The 22,937-nt window shown below is 44.8% G+C and overlaps 1 protein-coding gene across 6 annotated transcripts in view; it reads right to left on the bottom strand.

Annotated features, from left to right (window-relative positions):
* Positions 1-1,624: 1,624 nt before the first annotated feature.
* The window catches only part of PLPP4 (phospholipid phosphatase 4), a 138,761-nt gene continuing 117,448 nt past the window's right edge, over positions 1,625-22,937 (bottom strand). For 5 of the 6 annotated variants that reach the window (XM_054436342.2, XM_054436341.2, XM_063670329.1 and 2 more), the window contains 2 exons: positions 16,475-16,645; positions 1,625-2,180 (listed from right to left, as the gene is read on the bottom strand). In XM_054436342.2, the coding sequence (XP_054292317.1) occupies positions 2,090-2,180; positions 16,475-16,645 (262 nt within the window). In that variant the 3' untranslated portion in view covers positions 1,625-2,089. Of the gene's footprint in view, positions 2,181-16,474; positions 16,646-22,937 lie in introns of those variants that run through there. The other variant, XM_054436344.2, reaches the window with a different exon arrangement.

Here is a 22,937-nt window from a genome sequence, read left to right as displayed (position 1 = left end):
ATGTCTTTTCAACTGCTATGATTTATCTCTTAAAATATCTCACATTCATCTTCAAAGTTGCTTGCCAATGTAACTGCTATAATTTTAAAAAAATCAATGGCTTGACTTTGGATGAAAGTCAATTCAAGCCTCCCCCTCTCCCACTCCATCCATGGGACAATCACATGACTGTACCAAAGCCAGTTTGGAAGGACCAGGGCTGGAGAGGGCTGCACTGGGGCTCGTAGAGCATAGTCAGTGGTACATGCACTCCAAGCTTAAGCCCATGGAGCTTAACAGAAATGGCTGATCAAAGATATTCTGATGCTTCTAACTTGCACACGCAGCTCCGGGCTGATAAGCTGACCATTTAGGCAGCCACCCGAGTCTCTCAAAATGCAGTCTGTTATGCTAACTGCCCCAAAGCAACACTCTTGGCCAGGTGCAGTGGCTCACGCTTATAATCCCAGCACTTTAGGAGGCCGAGGCGGGCAGATCACTTGAGGCTAGGAGTCCGAGACCAGCCTGGCCAATGTGGTGAAACCCCGTGTCTACTAAAAATACAAAAATCAGCCAGGCGTGGTGGTGGGCACCTGTAGTCCTAGCTACTTGGGAGGCTGAGGCACGAGAATAGCTTGAACCCAGAGGCAGAGGTTGCAGTGAGCCAAGATCACGCCACTGCACCCCAGTCTGGGCGACACAGCGAGACTCCATCTCAAAAAAAAAAAAAACAAGTGACACTCTGGATAGCAAAGATGCATCACCTCGTAGCACCCAGGCCCAGGAATCTGAAGAACCACATGGTACATCCAGTCGGAACTGGATGAAGCGGATGCTCCTTGCCTTGAAAAAACAGGCTGGCCAAGGAGCAGTGTGCTCTATACTCAGACTGAAAGAGGTTCATATTGACTGGCTGTATTCAACAATGCAAAGAGCTGAGCGAGAAACACAGCACATTCCTGATTCTGTTCTTGTACCTTCTACCAGAGTCCTATCATGCTGAAATATTGCCTGCTAGATAGGAACAGGAACACACCACCACTTGGAGAATCCTTAGAGCAGAGCTCTGCAAAACTCAGATTCTAAAGGGGAAAAACTCTCAGCCTGAATTGCTTCTTATCTCCAATGGCCACTCAGCCACTCCCTTGAGATGAGCCCCAGGCATGCGGTTTCTGATCTGTGAGATCAGTCACACCACTTCTTGCAGAAGAGCCAAGTAAAGCCCCCGTGCCCCCAAAATTCACTGTATGAGGCAGAGCTAGAGAAGTGGCTCCATAAACTTAGACTGGAAGATGGGAAGGATATTGTGCCCATGAACCCTCAGGCAACTGCAGTGACCTCATCCCCCACACATGCACTCATGCATCTTCATGCTCATCGTGTTTGGTGGAAGTCTGTGCATGAAGTTATTAATTTTATTTGCTTCCAGATTCAATGATTCAAAAGCCCTGGAAATGCTCAAGCTGTCACTCCAAATTTCAAATCTATTTTAGAGACGTGGGCTATGAGAAGCTGATGGCTCAGAAAGGTTCTGAGCCTTTGCTTCCAAGCTCAGCACTTGGAATGACCTACAGACAGAGATGGCTTTGGGTCTCTGAGAAACCTGCGGCATCTGCAAATGACTTTTTGCACTGGGCGGCCAACACCAAGTCTTCCCCGTGGGAGGTTTTATTATGTTTTACAACCATGAAAACAGGAAGGTGGCTGTTACAGCAAACATTTCGGATAGACGAATCGGCCAAGCTCCCCAAACCCCACCTTCACGCCTCTTCCACACGTCTCTCAGAGATTGTTCCTGGTGTCCTTTGCTTGCAAATTCAAGGATGTTGGAAGTAGACATTTAAAGTAGCAGGAACACCATCAGTGAAACAGAAGCAGAAGTATGATGACTTTGAGAAACAACTGATGAAAAATACACTACAGAAAACCATTTCTATTGTGTTATGATGTCAGGGTGGCAGATGTGCCCAGGGCTTAGTGTCCATCCTCCCTGGACACTGGTCATACGGGGCCTTCGGTGATCCCCTCCAGAGGCAAGCTGGGTGCGCTGTCGGCTGTGGGCCTCTCCTCTTTCTTCAGTGAGGCTGGGACTCGCAGACTAACGTAGGGTTTATGGCAAGCTGTGTTGGCCAGAGGAGGATAGTGCTGTCTGTAGCAAATGTATGCAAAAATGAGGCCGATGACTCCACCCACAAAGGAATCTAGGCAGGAAACAGTAGAGCAGGAAAAATGGGTTACCATTTGTTCAAATGTGGCCAGTTATATTTTCCAGAAAGCACTTTTCCTTCCTGTTCTAGGACCTGGTTTGCTTACAGGACCCCCTGAAAGACTAAAGGAAAGAAACCACAGTGGTGGCCTCTGCAAACTGCCAGCATTTCTGGTACTGAAATATTAAAAAATTAGTACTTGATTCTTTCTTCCCTGTTTTTTGTTTTGTTTTGTGTTGTTGTTGTTGTTTTTGACGGAATCTTGCTCTGTTGCCCAGGCTGGAGTGCAGTGGCGCAATCTCGCCTCACTGCAGCCTCCGCCTCCCTGGTTCAAGTGATTCTCCTGCCTCAGCCTCCCAAGTAGCTAGGATTACAGGCACACGCCACCACTCTCAGCTAATTTTTGTATTTTTAGTAGAGGCAGGGTTTCACCATGTTGGCCAGGCTGGTCTCGAATTCCTGACCTCAAGTGATCTGCACACCTTGGCCTCCCAAAGTGTTGGGATTACAGGCGTGAGCCTTCACACCCAGCCCTTCCCTGTATTTCTTTAACTCACACCTGAGCATTGCATAAACTCAGATTTGTATTTCTGATTTTTGAAATCAATTCTAAATTCTGGAAGAAGAATTCAAGTCATCTCTGTAGGATCTAAATATCTTGGGAGCTGTAATTTTTTTTTTCTTTAGTAAGTTCCCACCAGAGTCCTGCAGTATTGCTGGTGTGCTGCAGAAAAGCAGCAGGTGCCAGGGTCTCTGCCTCATGGTAAGTGGTTTCCCAGGGATGAAATGAACCTTCTGAGTCACAGACAAATTGAATAAAACATTTTAAGATATGCCTGTGTTGGCAAACTCAGCAGACCTCTGGCGGGAAGGACTCAATTCTCTAACAGCTACAGATCTTACCATCTGGGAGGCAAGAGGGGAGCAGGTCAGGCAGGGGGGTGCATCTGCAGGGAATACCAGCCCTCCGCCCCAGGGCAGCCCCTTGCCAAAGAGAACATTCAGGTAGTTCTCAATAGAGACCTCATAAAAGCAGCTCGCATAAACAACTCTCGCTTAGTATCTGTGTGTGTGTTCACTTTAACTGTCTATGGGTTATTTTTGCTGAAAAGATTCTAGTCCAGTGGAAAATCTCCCCTAACAAAAAAATTTGGAACTCTTGTTGAACCGTACAGACTTCCCATAGGCCGGCAGGATCAGCCCCATTTTCCCCAAAAGAATTGGGCTTGAACCCTGGAGTCCTGATCCTGCAGTCGCACTGGTCCGTGGTGCTGTGTCCACACCCTGGCGGGTTCATTCCAGGCTTGATAACCACATGACTGTCTGAGGTCCCAGCCTTCAGGATGCAGCAGGCCCACGGGCGGAAGGGTGTGTCCATCTGCATTCAGGTAGGGGGCAATGGTTTTCCTGAAGGATCAGTGCTCAGGGTGGCAAGTTTCCCAGCGCTTCCCAGTAAGCAACACACTATATAAAGACTTCGGTTTAAGTCACAAACTAATGTCCCTGCATCTCCTGTAGGTGACATTTTGAGTGGTTGTCAAAGAAATGTATCTTTCAAGAAAACAAGCTGCTCAGTGCTTAGAAACATGCATTGCATCTATCAGTCTTTTTGTGATCCTGTTATAGGTATCCTGGTTCTATCTAGATCTAATGGGATAATTTCTGAGGACAGGGACAATATTTTCATATTTCAGTATCTTTCATAGAATTGCTTCTACTTTCAGTTTCTATGAAGCTAATAGTAAAACATGAAAAGTTCTATAATGAATAGCTTTATCTTCTTTAAAACAAATTTAGTAATTTCATGCATGTAATTTTATTAATCCACAATAGCAAAGCAGGAAAAGAAGTATAAATAAAAGAAAAGCTCTTTTATTTTAGACATGTCTGTGATGGCAGCATAAGCTTTCAGTGCATGTAGACCAGGGGCCCAGTACGCTGCTCTGGAACTGGACTTGGGACACAGCAGCTGGTGATGTTCTCTCAAGAGCAAATAGGCGCAGCCATTCTCCTGCTTGGCTGACTCCTTCCCACTGCTGTAATAGAACAGCCAAGCCCCTGTGTCATTCAAGGCTGCATCCCTGGCCCTGCCAACCATCCCAGCCATTTCCCCTTCACTCATCCTACCGAAGCCATGGTCTTCCCTTTAGTTCCTCAAATACATGTGCTGCTTCTCCTCTTGGGGCTCCACATGTGCTGTTCCGATCCTGGATTCCCAGGAATCCCTTCTCCTCATGCTTTCCCCTAATCAATTTCTATTCATATTTCAGGGCTCAATGTCATTTCTATTCATATTTCAGAGCTCAATATCATTTCTATTCATATTTCAGAGCTCAATATCACTGTGCGACATAGCTTCATCTGACCTCCAGACTAGACCAAGTCTCCCAGTTACACATGGTAATAGCCCCTCCCCACTCCCTGTGCAATTAGAGTGGCGAACAATGACAAATTGTGCGATTGTTTAATGTTTAATGCTGGACTCAAAACTCTATTAGGGTTGGCTGTTGATTCCTTCAACACCTTGGCCGATACCTCGCTCATAGCATAATTATGTTTGTTGAGGGAAATGGATACATAGTAACTCAGGGTTAGATTGGGTTGCCGTCCTGTGTGTTTTTGGGTATGCCCCTTTCCCATTCTGGTCCTCCTGATGACCTCATCAGTAACATATTAGCATGGAACCACAAATACAAGGTGGCTAAGAGGCCTTGTTATATAAGTGTTCCGGGAATTTGATCCTGAGTCAGCCTACTGAGGCCACACATTGAGATTATTTGGAGACTCTACCAAGGTGCATTTAGAAAATAGGTCATATCCCCTAGCACTTTGTGAGACCAAGGAGGGCGAATTGCCTGAGCTCAGGAGTTTGAGACCAGCCTGGACAACACGGTGAAACCCTGTCTCTACTAAAACCACAAAAAAAAAAAAAAAAAAAATAGCCAGGCGTGTTGGCATGTGCCTTAATCTCAGCTACTCTGGAGTCTGAAGCAGGAGAATTGCTTGAACCCGGGAGGTGGAGGTTGCAGTGAGCCAAGATCGTACCACTGCGCTCCAGCCCAGGCAACAGAGCCAGTCTCCATCTCTTTAAAAAAAAAAAAAGAAAAGAAAAGAAAAGAGAAAAAAGTAGGTCATATCCTCTCTTTGGTTCAGATAAAATATCAGTTAGAAACAAAAGTCATTCTAACTAGTCAAAGGGAGAGACCAAATAATTGTCACTGCTTTCTCCCCATATGAGTTCAAACTTCAACAACTGATGAACACAGTGTGACTGGGCAGTAGCTGTCTGGGAGAAAGGCAAGGAATACATACTCATGTCTGCTCAGACTTGGTGAGCAGCCATTAGGGTAGGGGGCGGATTGGAGGACAGCACGGAAAGCAAGAGGTATTCCCAAGAATGAAGAGGAAAATGAGGCAGCAGATCCATTCCCAAGAGAAGAACTGTTGGCCATTTGGAGGCTCCTGGGGCTGCGGTAAGGTAACCACCACTTATCCTCACCCCCAATCCAAGAATCTTCCACGATGAGAAATCCTAAGGCTAAGACATTGCAGCCCCTACCAGGGTGAGTTGCTTTGCCTCTCTGAGTTTCCTTATCTCTCAAATGTGGATCTCAGTATTCACTTCATTAAGTTGTGATGATAATTTAATAATATATTACTTCTAATGATTATTTCATGGAGCATGCCAAAATAGGACATAAAAATAGTATCCATCTTTGTTATCCTTTTGCCATTCCTCTCACATTCCACTCCAGAGCTGCCGGAGGCTTTCTCATTCTGCCCCATCCTTCTCCTCACACAGCAACTCAGCGGCTTACAGATCTCACCTCTCTGGCATGGCTACATGTTCATAGCATTGTAAATAAACTTCTAAGGAACTTAAAAACACATTTGTCACCCAAGAAATTGTAAAGCAATATGTACCATGAATTCTGGAGCAGGGCCAAAGGGTGTATTAACATGATTAAATGAAGTTGCTTAAATGAAGAATCTCTTCACTAGCTTATGGCCACCAGCCTATAAAATGTGTCAGGCCTTTTTCTAGTTCAAGGTCTTAGAGTTGCACAATTGTTTTGTTTTTCCTCTAACCCCAGGAAACAGTCCCAGGAGGTATTTCTATTAGCATCTAAAACGATCCACAACATCTGCAGTTGAGCCATTGACTAAACAGACCAAAGAGCAAAACCTACAAATAACACCATTCAACATTCTATTTTCTGAAGCAGCATTTCATTAGGTGGATCATTGACCAAAAGACATCAAACCATTCCAAGAATGTTTCCCAGATTTACTGACATAGCAGCATGCATGGAAATGACAATTCCTGCCAATTCTGTTTCCCATTTAATGGAATGAGTGAAAAGTTATATCACAGGTGCTATGGGAGTTATGAGAAGTAACAAGGGCAATGAAAGGTCTATCCAAGCTGCTTCTCAGCAAAGTCATTTTGGGGCTGTGTTTATTACAAAGGTGGCGAACAAGATCCAAACAATAACTTACTTTATGAAGGAGCTTGTCATCAATTGCCTCAAGTGGGCTATTGCTATTTTGATAAAATCGCATTCGTATCCTCTTGATAGACAGGCAAGCAGGGGACAAGAAAGCCCTTATTGGGGGAAAAACACTTGGGATTAACTTCGCCCCAAATCAACTAGAAGTCTCAAAAGGGAAATAAATGGATCTCAGTGTCTTTGGAATACAAAATACTTCTGTCTCCTTATGTAGCACTGATGCCATTCATTCATACACATGCACTGCATTTGTATCAGGGGTCAGGCATGATGGCCAAGCCTAGGACACAGGCTGAATGAATGGGACAAGTCTCTGCTGTCCCAGAGTTTCCAGCAAAGGTGCAAGACAGACACTAAACAATGACAGCCGTATCAGCAATTTGCAGCTATGATAAGCACCATGAAGGAAATGTGTGAGGGTCTGTGAGCTCGCCCAGCACAGAGACCTGGGCTATTCTGGAGCAGAGGTTTTGCTGTGGACATGACCCTCAGGCTAAGACCTGAAGGATAAGCAAGAGTTAACCGGGAGAAGTTGAGGAGTAGAGGAAAGGAGGGCGCTGGTGGTTTTCCAGGCAGAGAGAAGAGTATGTGTGAAGGTGCTGATGACAAAGGAGGCTTGGTAAATCTGAGAAACTGAAGATAGACCCATCTTTTAAGAGAGGGGTAGTGTCTTTGTAAGACTACAGGACACGAGTTGACCAGTCATCTGGTGTAGGCTGGAGCAGAATGTTTTCCATGTCCCTTTGTGGCTCTGTGGAGCCCTCAACATGGACTAGGGGCCCTGCTCTCTCTCTGGCCTGCCATCTATGCACTCTGTGGCCTCACACCTACCACCAGTGGGATTTCCTGTTTCTGAATCTATCTCCCCGACTACATGTCATTACCTAGGACTCTGGGATGTTTCATTCCTATTTATTTCCCAAAGCTCAGCTGACTTTTATTCAGTAAATGGGGAACTGACATGAGCTGAACAACATCTACAAGAGGCACTAAAGAATCAGAAAATGTGGCATATATACACCATGGAATACTATGCAGCCATAAAAAATGATGAGTTCATGTCCTTTGTAGGGACATGGATGAAATTGGAAATCATCATTCTCAGTAAACTATCGCAAGGACAAAAAACCAAACACCGCATGTTCTCACTCACAGATGGGAATTGAACAATGAGAACACATGGACATAGGAATGGGAAAATCACACTCTGGGGACTGTTGTAGGGTGGGGGGAGGGGGGAGGGATAGCATTAGGAGATATACCTAATGCTAAATGACGAGTTAATGGGTGCAGCACACCAGCATGGCACATGTATACATATGTAACTAACCTGCACATTGTGCACATGTACCCTAAAACTTAAAGTATAATAATAATAATTAAAAAAAAAAGTTGGAAAGAAAAAAAAAAATCAACATCACCAGCCACAAAGGGCCACACATTTTATGGTTCTATTTATATGCAATGTGCAGAATAGGCAAACCCATAGAGATAAAAAGTAGATCAGTGGTTGCCAGGGCCTGAGGCACAGAGGACTGAGAAGTGATTGCTGAGCGATAAGGGTTTCTTTGGGGTGATAAAAATGTTCTAGAATTAGATAGTGGTAATGGTTGCACAACTCTGGATATATAAAAATGTTTCTATACTTTAAAAGGGAGAATTTTATAGTTGAGAATTATAAAGAAAGCTGTTCTTTAAAAAGAGAGGAGAGAATTGACACCAGATGAGCCAGATAAGCTCCAATCGTAGTGGAAAGAGTGACTTTCAATCAGGCAGCCTGGATTTGAATCTTTACCTATAACATTGGCAAAACCCTGCCCCCTTGTCACGAGGTCAAAGGACAGGAAGGACCTTATGAGTTCTGCCATACTGAGGTGCCAGGCTGCCCTCATCTGTTGTGGCACAAACAAGCAGAAAGGCTTCTGAAGATGTGCTGTCAGGTCCTCCAGAAGATCATCTCTTCTGTCACCATGGCAGCCTCCAATATCACTAAGCTGGCTTGACTTGGGACCTTGTATGCCTTGGGCTCCATGACCCAAGGTACTAGGGCAAAAGTCAACTCTGGCAAACTCAACAGCTACATGTGATTTTTTTGTTGTTGTTCTTTTTATTCTTTCCAGTGATTCTACTACTCATGAAGCTTCATGTTTCTGTGACTTTGAGTTTCTATAAAAGAGCTTATCTAGCAGGAAGGATGCACAATAGACCTGGTACAGTATAAGCTGAGAGGACAGCAGCTGTGTCCATCTTACTCAGTTCTGAGCCCAGTGGAGAACACGCCTGGTACACAGACACAATGATAAGAAGAAAGGAGAGAAGGAAGGAAGGAAGGGAGGAAGGGAGGAAGGGAGGGAATATTTACAGTGTAACCTTTTGTTTATTTTTAAAAGGAAAGAACTTGTAGAGAATAAGTTAATAGTAAAACCAGCCCAAAGAAAAAATGATACTAGTAAGAAAGGAACATGATTTAGGCAAAATCATTTATTTATTCAGCACATATGTATTGAAGACTGTTATAAATTTAATTGTGTCCTTTTGAAAGATATGCTGAAGTCCTAGTCCCTAGGACCTCAGAATGTGACCTTATTTGGAAATAGGGTTTTACAGGAGTAATCAAGTTAAAATATAAGATAATCAGCATGGGCCCTAATGCAATATGACTGGTGTCCTTATAAAGAGGGGAAATTTGGACACAGAGACAGACACCCGAAGAGGGAAGCTGATGTGAGGACACACAGAGAAAACACCATGAGAAGAGAGAGGCAGAGATTGGAATTATACTGCCATCAGCAAAGGCACATCTGGGGCTACTAGAAGCTGGAAGAGGCAGAGAAGGATCCTCCCCTTACTGATTTCAGAGAGAGGGTGGCTTTGCCAACACTTTGATTTCAGACTTCCAGCCTCCAGAACGGTGAGACAATATCTTTCTGTTGTTCTAAGCCACCCAGTTTTTGGTACTTTGCTATGGCAGCCTTAGGACCCTGATACAAGTACCTACTATGTGCCATGCCAACAACAGAGACCTAAATCCCTGCTCACATGGATATTATATTCTAGTGCAGAGGCCAGCAAACTAAGTGAACACGTTCCTTTACATATTGTCTATAGCCACTTCTGTGCACTACAGCCAAACTGAATAGTTGCAACAAAGATCTCATGGCCACATACAGCCTAAGATATTGATATCTGACCCTTTACAAAGTTTGCCAACCCCTCTTCTAGTGGTTAGAGACAGATAATAATCAATACATAATAAATGACTTCATTTGTCAGAAGGTGGTAAATGCGCAAGGGGAGAGGGACACGGCACATGGGGAATGGGCTGCAATTCAAGTGGAGTGGGCATCACAAGACTGAGAAGGTGACACTTGAGCCCAGTTTAGGAGGGAGAGGAGAACAAGCCATGTCCACATCTGAAGAAGAGCATTCCAGGCACAAGGGGGAGCCTGTGGAAAGGCTCTGAGGTGGGATGGGATGGGCCTGTTCAAGGAGCAGCAAGAAGCTCAAGCGATGCAATCATGTGAACGAGGAGGACAAGTAGCTTGAACATAGCATCAAAGAGGTACGGAGGGAGCAGATCTTATGGACCATGGCAGGACACAGGCTGTGATGCTGAGTGAAATGAGAATCACTGGAGGATTTTTGCAAGAGTGACATGTGCTAACGCAGGCTCTAAAGGCACATTCCAAATGCAGTTAAGGGCCAAAGAAGGAAGGAGGGAGCCAGGCTGAGAGGCTTCTGCAACGATTCAGGCAACAAGTGATGATCACTAGACCAGAGTGGGAAGGAAAAGTTGGAGTCTATAAATATGCTGAGCAGGAGGAACCACAGAACACCAAAGAAAGCTGAGAAGAGACAGGTTCCCTTGAGTAAAACAAAGGAAGGATGCCAGTGAGACTTGGGAGCAATCATCGTCCATCTTCCCTGGGAATTACGTCATGGGGAAACACCAGGGCTATCCTGGAGGCAGGAAGAGGGCAGAAGTCCTGACTGAGAATGCCTCTCTTGAGGCATAGCAAGCAGGCTATGCAGTGGACTTTGACCGGAGGGAGGAGTGAGCCAGGGGCTGAGGCTTCTTACGCTCTCCTAGGCACCGACACAGAGGCGGGTGGACTTAGAAGGGCAGTCAAGGCTCAGAGGTTCCCAGACAGAGGCGGGGGTTGGCAGCCGATGGTAAATGTGACTGTGGGCCCTGCCACATAGAGCAGCCGACTGTGGAGGGAAAATGAGGTGAGATCAATTCACTTGGGCTGAGGATATTAGAGGGAGAATCTCAGTGTTTTTGTTCTACCCAGGGCTGGCAGGTTTTTGGCAGGAACAATCATATTGTTCCAAGGGATCCTTTTCAAGTCACTTCATTTAGAAAAATCTACAGATTGCTTCTGACAGCACAAGGGAGGCCTGGTTAACAGTGTGTGTCCCTCAGCCGTTTGTGTGTGTGTGTGTGTGTGTGTGTATAAGAGACAGAGGCAGACAGAGAGATGGAGACAGAGACAGAGGGGAGGGAAGGGGAAGGTGTTACTCAGCGTAAGGCTTGCGTGACATAGCTGGATTTCCACCCCTCCCTAACTCTGTTTATCTTTAAGAAATGAGACCTCTGTGGTAAAAAGTTCCCTTTGTAACTGGACTACTTGAAACTGGTTAAAACCAAGATAGCTGACAGAACAACTTCAAGAAGACCTCAGGCTTCATTATAATCTAATTTCCATGCTAAATGACACTCTCACTAGCACCATGACAGTTGACAATTGCCATGACAATAATTGGAAGAAGCCTAAAAGGAAGGCAGCACTCTGGTTCCCAGGAGTTCACCATCCATTTCCAGAAAAAGAGCCGATTATTCCTCCCCTAGATTTTACTACCTGACCTCTTCATTAGAGAAACCCTATATTTTAATCCCTTCACCACTCACTAGCTGAGAAGTTCATCTGAGAGCTGTGTTCCCACTTCTCCATTCTTTCTTTCTTTTTTTTTTTTGAGAGAGAGTCTCACTCTGTCACCCAGGCTGGAGTGCAGTGGCATGATCTCGGCTCGCTGCAAGCTCTGCCTCCCAGGTTCACGCCATTCTCCTGCCTCAGCCTCCCGAGTAGCTGGGACTACAGGTGCCCATTACCAAGTCTGGCTAATTTTTTTGTATTTTTTTTTTTTTTAGTAGAGACGGGGTTTCACCATGTTAGCCAGGATGGTCTCGATCTCCTGACCTCGTTATCTGCCCGCCTCAGCCTCCCAAAGTGCTGGGATTACAGGCGTGAGCCACCGCACCCGGCCCTCACTTCTCCATTCTTTGGCCATGGAATAAAGCTTACTCTGCCTGATGCTCACTTTTGATTTCATGTAATGGCTCTGTCACACTGAACAGGGAAGGATCTCATCCTTTGGGGCTACTGGGTTTATCAGTAACAAAAGGAAGGAGAACTCAAGAGAGTCCTGTGAGTTGTAGAATGCCATCAGGCTTTGAAGCAAGGGTTTCTCCAAAGGGATAGCTTCTGCCTGGGCTTCTTGAGGCCAGAAGTATTTTGTGGCACATGAAATAGTCCAGCACAATATCCAACCACCAAAACACCTACATTTGCAGGGTCAGTAATCTCCTGAAGCTTGGTAACTACATTTAGTTCATTTCAAATCACAGACCCTTCACAGCCCAGTCTGGGAAAGCAGGCGAAGGCAATAATGGCCATCTTGAAAACTTCAGCCCAGTTAGACAACTGCGTCTGTGACTGACCGAGATGCTTTCCAACCTTAGTCTGGGTGGGAACAAATGACTGTTTCATTCTTTGAGACCTATTTCCCTAGATTACATCCAGAGGGGGATGTTCTTTCTTATAATGAAACACCACACAGGCATCCAGGGCTGCTTAAAATGACCTATGATTGGAGAAACAAGTGTTTAAAATGTTACCTCCAAATCTAAAGTCACATGGGGAGAGCCTGGTTTCAGGTACAGGGACTTGAGGGGACAGGGGAGCTCATTATTAAGCCCAGTGATGCAGCAAACACCACATTCCTGCCACTAGTAGTTGTAACCCTCCATTGACAAGAAATCGTAATCACATAAGAGTGTGAATAGAGGCAGGAGCCGGTTTAATGACACGCTCTGCTCTTTGTCTGCATTTATTTTCTCTAGTATGGGGATTCCACAAGTTTGAACGCTGTTAAACACATTGTTAATCACAATGACGAGCCTGTTTGAGAGGGCACTGGGCTTTGTAGTTAGCATCATCTGTGAAACTCTCCAGCTTCCAGTTGACCTGCAAGCCAGAATGTCACAAGGACACAGGGCACATCAGCCACACAGAGATTTAGTATTGATCCAGCTGGTTTTGTGTCTGGGGAAGTTCTGCTAAATGTCTCGTGTCTCCTTCCCTATGCCATGGCCTGTGCCTCTGTATTTTCCTCACTTAATAAAACAATAGATTTGTATATTTGGAGTGGGCTGGGGAGGCAGAAAAGACCAGGGAGTGTCAATAGCAGAAAATAACCATGATAATGGAGAGAGAGAGAGTCATTGGAGATTATAGACTATTTATTGGATATGAATGTGTAATCGAGTAATTGGATGTATTTCCACATTAGGCACAGTTGCTTAAATCAAAATTGAAATGGAGTCATAAAATCTCACAACATGAATACTGTTAACTAAAGTCTATAATGAGGGGGACTTGAGTTTTGCTGATGCTAATGGGGATCCATGTGAATTCTCACCATGATGGATGGCCCCCGCCCACAGTCACTGGGCAGCTCAGTTCACCAAAGGAAAACAAGTTATTTATCTTAATTAGGCATCCTGCCTCAAACATCCACCTACACTGCAGTTGAAGACCTCACTCTGCATCTCTCCTCCCAGCGGGAAACCTTTGAGGTCTCCTTGATTTCTCCCTTAATAATTGAGTGTTGAATGAACAAAACTTCCCACTCCCAGAACATTGCTGCTTCTTAACATGTAACAGGGAAAAGAAATATGGAGCTGGGTATGATGTAGAACAGGGGCTCTCAACCTGGGCAGTATTGACATTTGGGGCTGGATAACTCCTTGTTAGTGGGCGAGGGGTCTTGTGATTGTAGGACATTTAGCAGCATCCCTAGTCTCTAACCCTCCACCCATTGGATGGCAGTAGCACCTACCCCTCAAAGTTGTGACAACCAAGAAGATGTCTACCGACATTGCTAAATGTCCCCTGAGAGACTGAAAACAACTGGTGTGGACAGTGGCAGATAGCCTCATGAAGGGGAACTCAGGTAAAATGAGCCTGACTCAGAGCCTTTTAGAGCATCCAAGGGGAGTTGTGTCCCTCTCCTGGCTGACTCCAAGGGTATAAGTTGAACAGATAATGGCAGAGCTGAACTGGTCCTTGGGCTATATCTATAACCCTTACCAAGAGATGCACATTCAGTTTGGGCTGCAGAAGTCTACCATGACGCAGTTTTTGATTGATTCCCAAATATGGTTCTAACCATCACTGAACATAAATTCTCTTGCTTTGCTTTCCCAACAGCCCACACAGGATGAATATTCTCCCTTGACCGCTCATAGTTCCTTTCTGTGCCTGTTGGATAGTATGGTTTCAAAGTCCCAGTTGCCAACAGGCCTTGGGTACACCAGCTGCAGCATAAATTCACCATTCCCTAAAGACAAGAGCTGTGATTCCACATTCCTTTACTCTGGCCATGTTACACTACCACAGCTAGGAAATGAGGAACAAAACACGGTAGGGCCAGAGAGTGCTGAAGACAGGCCAGCCTCACATCCTAGGTTGTCAGTACTATGCAAAGGCTCTTACTGACTCCAAGATAAAGGAAAAATTGATCAATTCTGAAACCCCCAATCATTTCCCAAATCCAAAGTGGTTGAATAAAAGTGAAAACCTGGCATTCATAGCTTACAAATAAATCATGTTCCAAAAAAAAGTCTGCCTCCAAGTCAGTTGTTTGGGAAACAAAACGCATCCTTCCTTAGAAAAAATGTACTAAGCAACAATGATACCACTTTGCATGTGTGTAGTAAATTTCCATTTACAAAGAACATTTGGTCCCATTATTTCATTCAATCTATGAAAAACTCTGTGAAATATTAGGGATTGTTCCCGTGCTCAAAGAAGAAACTGGCTCACAAGGGATGAATGAGAAGCAGTCCATAAAAGGCCATTTGGCCCGTAATATTCTTCATGGGGAAATGCCCCAACCCACATAGGTGGGAAACAATTCTGTGGGAACATATTCCCAGTTCTAATGGGGGGCTGTGCCTTTGTTTCTGTTGGCCCAGTGACTCTGTCCATCCTTCCGTCTCATGATGTGGCTTCTTCTCATCCAGAATTTCATCCAAGTCGTTGATAAAAACAGAACAAGGGCCGGTTCAGACCTGTGACCCTCTTCTGACCTCCCCCATCAGGAGGGCCTCAGACTTGATGCTTGCTGCATCCGCCTGTCCAAACCATGTCAGCATCTCTGTCCCTATACCCTTCATCCTCCAGCCCAAAGCTCCTGCTGGGGTCACAGGACACCCGGAGCATGAGCTCCAGGAGGATACAGGGTAGCGATGAGACCAGGAAGGAACAGGAGAAGCTGTGTAGTGCTGGAAGGAGCACAAGGTCTCCAGAGAAGATAAGGAAGGAGGGGCTCTCAGCTAGGAGTTCCCCTCAACCCTGTCCCCATCCATTGCCTCATTACCACTGCAACAAACCCCCAGAAAAGGTAGGAAGAGGGCAGTCCTGCAAGGCAGCTGGCTGCAAAGACAGAGAGAGGAAGGAGGTGAACAATGCGCAGCAACAGTGGGAAAACAAGAAAGGGAGAGGAGGTTTGGGTCACAGACCTATCATGGAAGCCCATTCACCCAAAGAAGCTGGATTCAGGCACACTTTCTTTGCTTTGTTTGGTTAAAATGGACACATATGGTGGAGCTCTTTACCAGTGTTTCTTAGACTTCATCAGCAATGACACGCTTGCTTATGATCCAGGAAGATTCTAGGCCACTGCTCCAGATGCACCCCTAGAGAGTCCAATTTCTAGCTTAGGGCAGCCTGATCAAGGTGATCCAAGGATTGCCCTTGGGAAACCCTGCCCTAGACCCCACGCTTCCCAGAGGCCACGTCTCCTGTGGACATCACCTCCGTCTCAGCTCTCTGTGTGCTCTGGCAGGTGGTGGTTGTCTTTCAGACAGACTGTGAGCTGCAGTTTGTCTGCAGAAGGACATGGCATGGTTTAGTTATATTTCAGGAACAAGACCCTCCCTTGTTTTGTGTTATTTTGGTTTTCAACAAATATCCCAGGACTGATATATGTATATATATAGGCAAACCTCACCCCAGGCTTGCAGCTGCTGCTTGGAGCATTACTGGAATGAATCCCTGGCTGGATTTACCTTTCGGAAGAGCATCCATGGTGACAAATACGTCCTTGTAGGCTGGATTTGATAAGCAAAGGAAGCCAAAAACCACTTGGCACCAACTCTGAGGACTGAGGCAAATGATCCAGCAGGAAAATCACATTTAGGTCTCAGGCCAAGGGTGACTCTAAACCAAAGGGCCTGATATTCTGGCAGGACTCAAGCAGTCTCCTGGAGCATGAAGGAGGAAGAAGAGCTCCAATTCTGTCCACAGGAAGGCCAGACCTCACTTGAACCAGCATATTTGCTTCAAAATTGTATCCACTCTGTCATTTCAGCCTCCTCTGGTTTTGGACAATGGGCACTTAGCTCCCCACAATTGGTGCATTTCTACACCCATCCCTGGAGGAGAGGGGCAACCACAATGAGGACTAGTCAGGCCCTGGGCAGGGACTCACCTTGCCAGTGATGCTTGTAGTCGCACATGCGGGACAGGGCAATCATCATGGCGCAGTACAAGGGCAGGATGGCAGCACAGAGCCGCCAGCTCTTTCCCCGCCCACTCTCGGTGAAGCAGTGCAGCTTGCCCGCCAAGTAGAACGTCGTGAAGCCAAGGCCCGAAAAGGCAACTGCCAAACAGAAACAGCAGGTGTTACTCTAGCAGGTGGTGAGTGGCAGGGACTTAGGGCGTGCTGGGCATTCCGTCTGCCGTCTTGCACACCCCCAAGGCCAAGGCCATGTTGGCACCAGGCACTATCTAGGCAATCTGTGCTCCTGCTAGAACCACACTGCTATGAAACTTTCAACCATAAGAATAATCTTCCACGGTTACATGTGATCAAAACCTAATTTATTTCATTCATTCATTCAACAGTTATTTCAGGAGTCTCTACTCTGTGCTAGACAGGCACTGCACTAGATGTGGGGAATAAAAAGATGCATCAGATACTATCTCTGGAGTCAGCTCATGGTCTAGTTGAAGGACATACCATGCTAAGAGATAATTTTAATATAATGTGATACATTCTATAAGAAACAAGTACATACAGAGCAAAGGACTGTGAGAACTGCTTAGATCTGAAGGGTATGGGAAAGTAAAGGGGCTAGGATCAGCCCCAGGTTTTTGGCTTGGGAGACTGAGTGTACAATGGTGGTATTCAGTAAGATGGGACCAGCAAATGCTACAGAAGAGTGAATTTGATGGAGAAGTCAGTGATGACAAATACCTTATTTTCTGTCCGAAATAAGGGTTATTGTTTTTTCTGAATTGCAAAGACAACTCATGGCTGTGCTAAATCCATTGTCGAAAGTGTGGAGGTCTGAGTGTAGCATATATAAGCCCTAAGCTTTACATCCAAGCAGGTATAAAACATAGTTGGGAGCTCAGTGAGATTTAAGGTGGGAAGGGCTTAGAACAATAGTCCTCAACCCTGGCTATACAGAGTCACCTCTAATACCTGGGAAGCTTTAAAAAATACCGATAGCCGGGTTCCATTGCCAGCCATTCTGTTTGTAGTGATCTGGAGGGAGCTGAGAGAAAGAGAGAGAGAGAGAGTGTGTGTGAGAGAGTGTGTGTGTGTGTGTGTGTGTGTGTGTGTGTGTGTGTGTGTACTCCCCAGATGATTCTAATGGTTGCCACAACTAAGCTTAGAGGCTTTTACTGAAGGCAGGTGTTACAGCTCCCCAGCCCTCTGGACATCAGTCTAATCCAAACTTTCTTCTTGATTAGAAAGTACTTCTGAGGGGGCAGAGCTTCTAGGTAACCAGCCTACACAGTGACTTGGCAAAATGAGTATTATAAATACTCTCAATGCCAATACACCAGCAACTTTAAGAGACTGCCCAAAGCCCTGAGCCACAGTCTGGGCATCATGCAGGCATTTGTGACAAATGCAGATCCTCAGGTCCAACCCATACTTACTGAGTTAGAATCTGCATTTCACAACATCCACCAGCGATCTGTGCACACACTGCACTTAGAGAAGCCTTGGCCTAAAATACATTCATTGTCTTTATAAGAGACCTTGGAAAATCCATCTCAAGAAAATAATATAAAATATAAGGGAAATCTAGAAGATTTTCTGCTCAAAGTTATTGATAAATATTGAAAAACTGAAAATGATCAGTACAGAAGAATAGATAAGCAAGCTGTGACATTTCCATGTAATGGACTATGATGCAACCATGAAAACCACATGATTATGTAACAATATAGACAATATTTAGGATGCATGCTAAGTGAAACAAGTAGGACCCTAAATTCTAAGTTCAAGATAATCATTACTGTAGTACCAAACAGCGAACAACCTGCAGCTTTTCCAAATTATCTCTGATAAGAATGTGACTTCTTAAAAGCAATCTCGGTTACAAACACAAGATTATACCAAAGTAGAACTTTTTTCAGCAACCAAATTAAACAAAGTTACAGTGGTTTAAAAAAAATTTTAATGGAATATTAAATCAGGTTTATCCTAGGTATAAAGATGCCGCAAAAGAAAGTAAATCTAAATGTGAGTGGTGTGTGCATTGAAACACTTCTGCATAATGATTAGCATCCTCCCCCTCCTCACAGTGTGTAAAATGTTTGTTTTCTTTGAGAAGAGAGTAGCAAGTCCTATGGCTAGAGTCAGAAAACATGTCTTGGACAGCCTTCCTGGTTTTTTGTTGTTGTTTTTTCTCCTCCCAGTGGAACTTGAACCTGAGCCTTGATGATTTAGAGTCCTAGGATTTCAGAGTTAGGTCTGATGATTAACATCAGAGCCGTGCCAATATATATTAAGTATTCTGCTTAAAGTAAAAATATGTGAGAAGAAACTGCATGGCCCAGCCCTGCTCTAGATACTGTGGTGGGAGGTTATTAAGTGGTTTATATGATGTTCCAAAGTGGCCCTATTTGGCCACCATCCTAGCCAAGCACAACAACTTCTTAAATTCTATCCTCATCCACTTTGCTCTGTTCCTTCTATTCATTTACATTCTTCCTTGAGGTATTCCAGTGGGAGAGGAGGCTGGAGAGTTGGCTCCCATTGGTATTGACCCCATCTGAGCTCTTTCAGGAGGAGTAATGAACTTTATTCAAATCAGGTGGCTTAGCAAGTTTATCCACCTAATTACACTAAATGCGGGAAAACACAAAAAAACAACTGCCCTGGGGCTTTGTATGGTTTTGGATGAAAGTCTCCAAGATCTGAATCAGAGGAGAGGCAGCCTTGGGTGTTGCCAGACTGGCATCTCTTAGGGAAACAAACAAACAAATCAATGAACATAGGGAAGCTGTTGAGCAGGAATTTTTATGTGTCCCCATAAAAAATGACTTGGAGACTTTAAGACATATGAGTCATCAGCTCAAGCAACCAATACTGCCTACAGCACCTCTGGGCACATCCAGGGCATGGAGAAGGGAATGGGCCGTGGAAACCCTCCACTGTCGGGCAAATGGTTTGAGGTGAGATCCTCAGCCTCCGCCTGATTTCTCTGTCTCAGGAACTGGAATTTGGCCAGCATTGGCACCCCAGGCTCTAACTCATTCTTTGGAGGGTAGGTAAAATGTATTCTCTCCCACACGGTGGGAGCCAGGACCACCACTGTGACACCTCCAAAATGTTGAAGCCTCTGCCTCTTTGAAGAAGAGGAGGAATTCCAAGCCATCTTTATAGGCTATGTGCAAGAACCTAGATCCTATGGGCACGCAGCAGCAGCCAGTCTTCCTGGACACATGCTACTGGGTCTTTGAATATTTTTTTTAAACTTCACTGTGTGCCCTTACTTTCCTAAGTTACACTATGAGGCTCCAATTTCATGCTAAACTTTATGCTTGTCACTTTCTTACTGATATTTATACTGTTATTGAACTAACATGATATCCTTTGACAAAGGACTTTTGAGGCATTCCCTCTGGCCCAAGGGCATGTCTGAGCTATGGGAAGCCTTGGTTCTCTGCACTCTTGTTTTTCCAGTAACTACTTGAGGAAGAATGAGACTCTACCAACCCATACTGAATTAGTATGATTTCATATTTTTCTGCCACCTCTTCCTGGCAGCTAAGGGGTTGGGGATCAAGATGCAATCTCTCCCATGAGCCATCTCCCACCTAACTCTGAAATCCTAGGACTCTAAATCATCAAGGCTCAGGTTCAAGTTCAACTGGGAGGAGAAAAAACAACAACAAAAAACCAGGAAGGCTGTCCAAGACATGTTTTCTGATTCTAGTCATAGGACATCCTACTCTCTTCTCAAAGAAAACAAGCATTTTACACACTGTGAGGAGGGGGAGGGTGCTATATAACATTTTTTTCTAGCAGGGGGAGGGTGCTATATAACATTTTTTTCTAGCATGGAACAAGTTAAATGACCTGCATTCCAAGGGAGTGTCTGTCCCCCACCCTACCCCCATCCTCCCTTTAAGCATAATCCTAGCTTTCTGCTTGATTAAGAACTAAAACTGAGACAACAGCATTCAAAGACTTAGGGCATTAAACATTTTTAAACATGGGGATTATAAGACAGGACAAATGTACTCATATGCTGCTAACATTACCAACAACAGAAATATGAGTAGTAAACTCCCGAGCCAGTGGGATGAGAGGATATTTAGAGTCTACTTGTCCTGGACAAACTTGTTCATTTGCTCTCCAGAGTTGGAGACACACAGACCACACACACACACCTTTACTACTGATGGGAACGAAGTAGGCATAGTGACCTGTGGGAAGAGCATATGCCCCTTGCTTTCAAAGCCTTGTAGTAGGTTTTCTTTATTTGTAGCAGCTGATTGTTAATATTTATGTGTTGATCTGTCTGTGAATAGGAAAGACGGTCTAAACTAGGAAGAAGATGAAAGATAATGGCTTTTCATCCTGTTTCTAACACTTGTGATGCTCACTGGCTGTTATGAATGAGGGTAGATAGGCAAAGCATTACAATAAAAGGAGCAGACATAGGCAGTAACACCAGGTCCATCCCATGAACAGGGCTAACTGCCTGCCTGGTGACACTGAAAAGGAAACACTGATTCTTCTCTCCAGCAACCCAGATGAGTTCAAAACTCTCCCTTTGCAAAGAAAGGTCTAGTCATTGCGCTAGCTTAGGTGCAATGTTGTAGTTTTCCCTTCATCCCCAGTTGACTCTTAAACCAAGGGGAAAATCTTTGGACCCTACTGATTGCAAGAAACACAAAACTGGCACCAAAAAAGAAAAATCTTTAAAAAACAAATGAGATAAGAATCAGGAAGACAGATCCTGCTTTTTATGTTTTTTTTTTTACTTTTGCTAATTATAATACATTTCTCCACATAAGCTGATAATTTCTGGCACTGAGGACACAATTGTGCTCTGATGAGTCAATCTACACAAACTTTCCATTTTGGGATGTTCAGAGAGTTGGTATCATCTTCTCTGAGGGAGAAAGGCAATGTTGGGTAGTTTAAGAAACCTTAGTGTGGAAGGGTGTTTTGCAGAGGATGTAAGTGCATCTCCACAAGACCATTTGAAACAAAGGATGTGGGAAACAAGCCTGCCTGGTCAGTGCCTGCCCACCCTCATCAGCAAGAGGAAAGTATGCCAAGCAGAGCAGGCAGAGGAGCGTTCCATCAGAAGAACAGCCAGGTGATCAGAGGTTGAGTACCTCCCATGGGCCAGGCACTGTGCTGGAAGCTTTTCATTACGTTGCCTCATTTCATCCCCAGAACAACACAATGATGTAGTCATTAGGCCATTCTACGAATGAGAAATGGAGGCTCAGAAAGTACAAATCATTTACATAGGTGCGGTGCAGCTCTTTAGAAACTATGAGTTCTCTTTAAATAGAGCAAAACCACAGATGTTCTTAGGGTTATTGCAGTTACAACAATGCTAACTACCTATTTGTTTTCGTAACCCCAATTAGGGACATGCCCATCAGGGTCACTGTTGAGGCTCTAGGACCAAACACACTGCCTGACAATAGGAGGCACCCAATATGTAATGCCCAAATGAATATATAAATGGTAGAGACCATGTATTCATTTTACAAATATACCTGGACCCTATTAAGTATTCTGGCAAGAGGCCAAGGTCCTTGGGGACAGAAAGACATGAAAGGTCATGTCCTTTATCCCCTGTTTCTAGGCAGGGTGATACCTGAGCTACTCGAGCCATGTGAGATTTTCATCTCATGATGGAAAGGGTTATAGAGTCTTATTTGAAAATGAGCAATGGGGAAAAGGAAAAGGAACTCCAAAACTCCTAATTAGTCTGAAAGCAAATGTCAGAGGCAGGAAATGCAAACAGAAAAAGCAGACTATAAACTCCTTTTCTTACCTCATGTTGCATTTTCAAAGAGGATTTTGTTCTGAGAAAAAGAATCAACTCAGGCTCAATGCACAAGAAGTGCAGAGGAAGAACAGTGGTGGGAAGAAAAACGATAGCGGGAGGAAGGTGGCCGTCCTTTTGTCAACTGGCTGGAGGCACTGATCCTGGGAATGGGCAGTTACAAGGAGGGAAAGTAGCAGCAGAGGAGGATTAAGATTTTTTTTTTTTTTTTTTTGAGATGGAGTCTCACTCTTTACCCCAGGCTGCAATGCAGTGGTGTGATCTCAGTTCACTACAACCTCTGCCTCCTGGATTCAAGCGATTCTCCTGCCTCAGCCTCCCGAGTAGCTGGGATTGCAGGTGCCCATCACCATGCCCAGCTAGTTTTTGTAGTTTTGGTAGAGTTGGGGTTTCACCATGTTGGCTAGGCTGGTCTTGAACTCCTGACCTCAAGTGATCCGCCCACCTTGGCCTCCCAAAGTGCTAGGATTACAGTCGTGAGCCACCGCACCTGGTTGGGGATTAAGGATTTTTGAATGACAGAAGCTGCTTTGGCTCCACTGTCCACCCCACACTCCTTGATGAAAAATCATAAATGTTACTCCTTGCACTGGAGAAAACTACTGACAGTCA

Source organism: Pongo pygmaeus, chromosome 8, assembly GCF_028885625.2.
Source record: "Pongo pygmaeus isolate AG05252 chromosome 8, NHGRI_mPonPyg2-v2.0_pri, whole genome shotgun sequence".
NCBI lineage: Eukaryota > Metazoa > Chordata > Mammalia > Primates > Hominidae > Pongo > Pongo pygmaeus.
The sequence above is the reverse complement of the archived record's forward strand: the minus strand, read 5'-3'. Positions and strand labels throughout refer to the sequence as shown.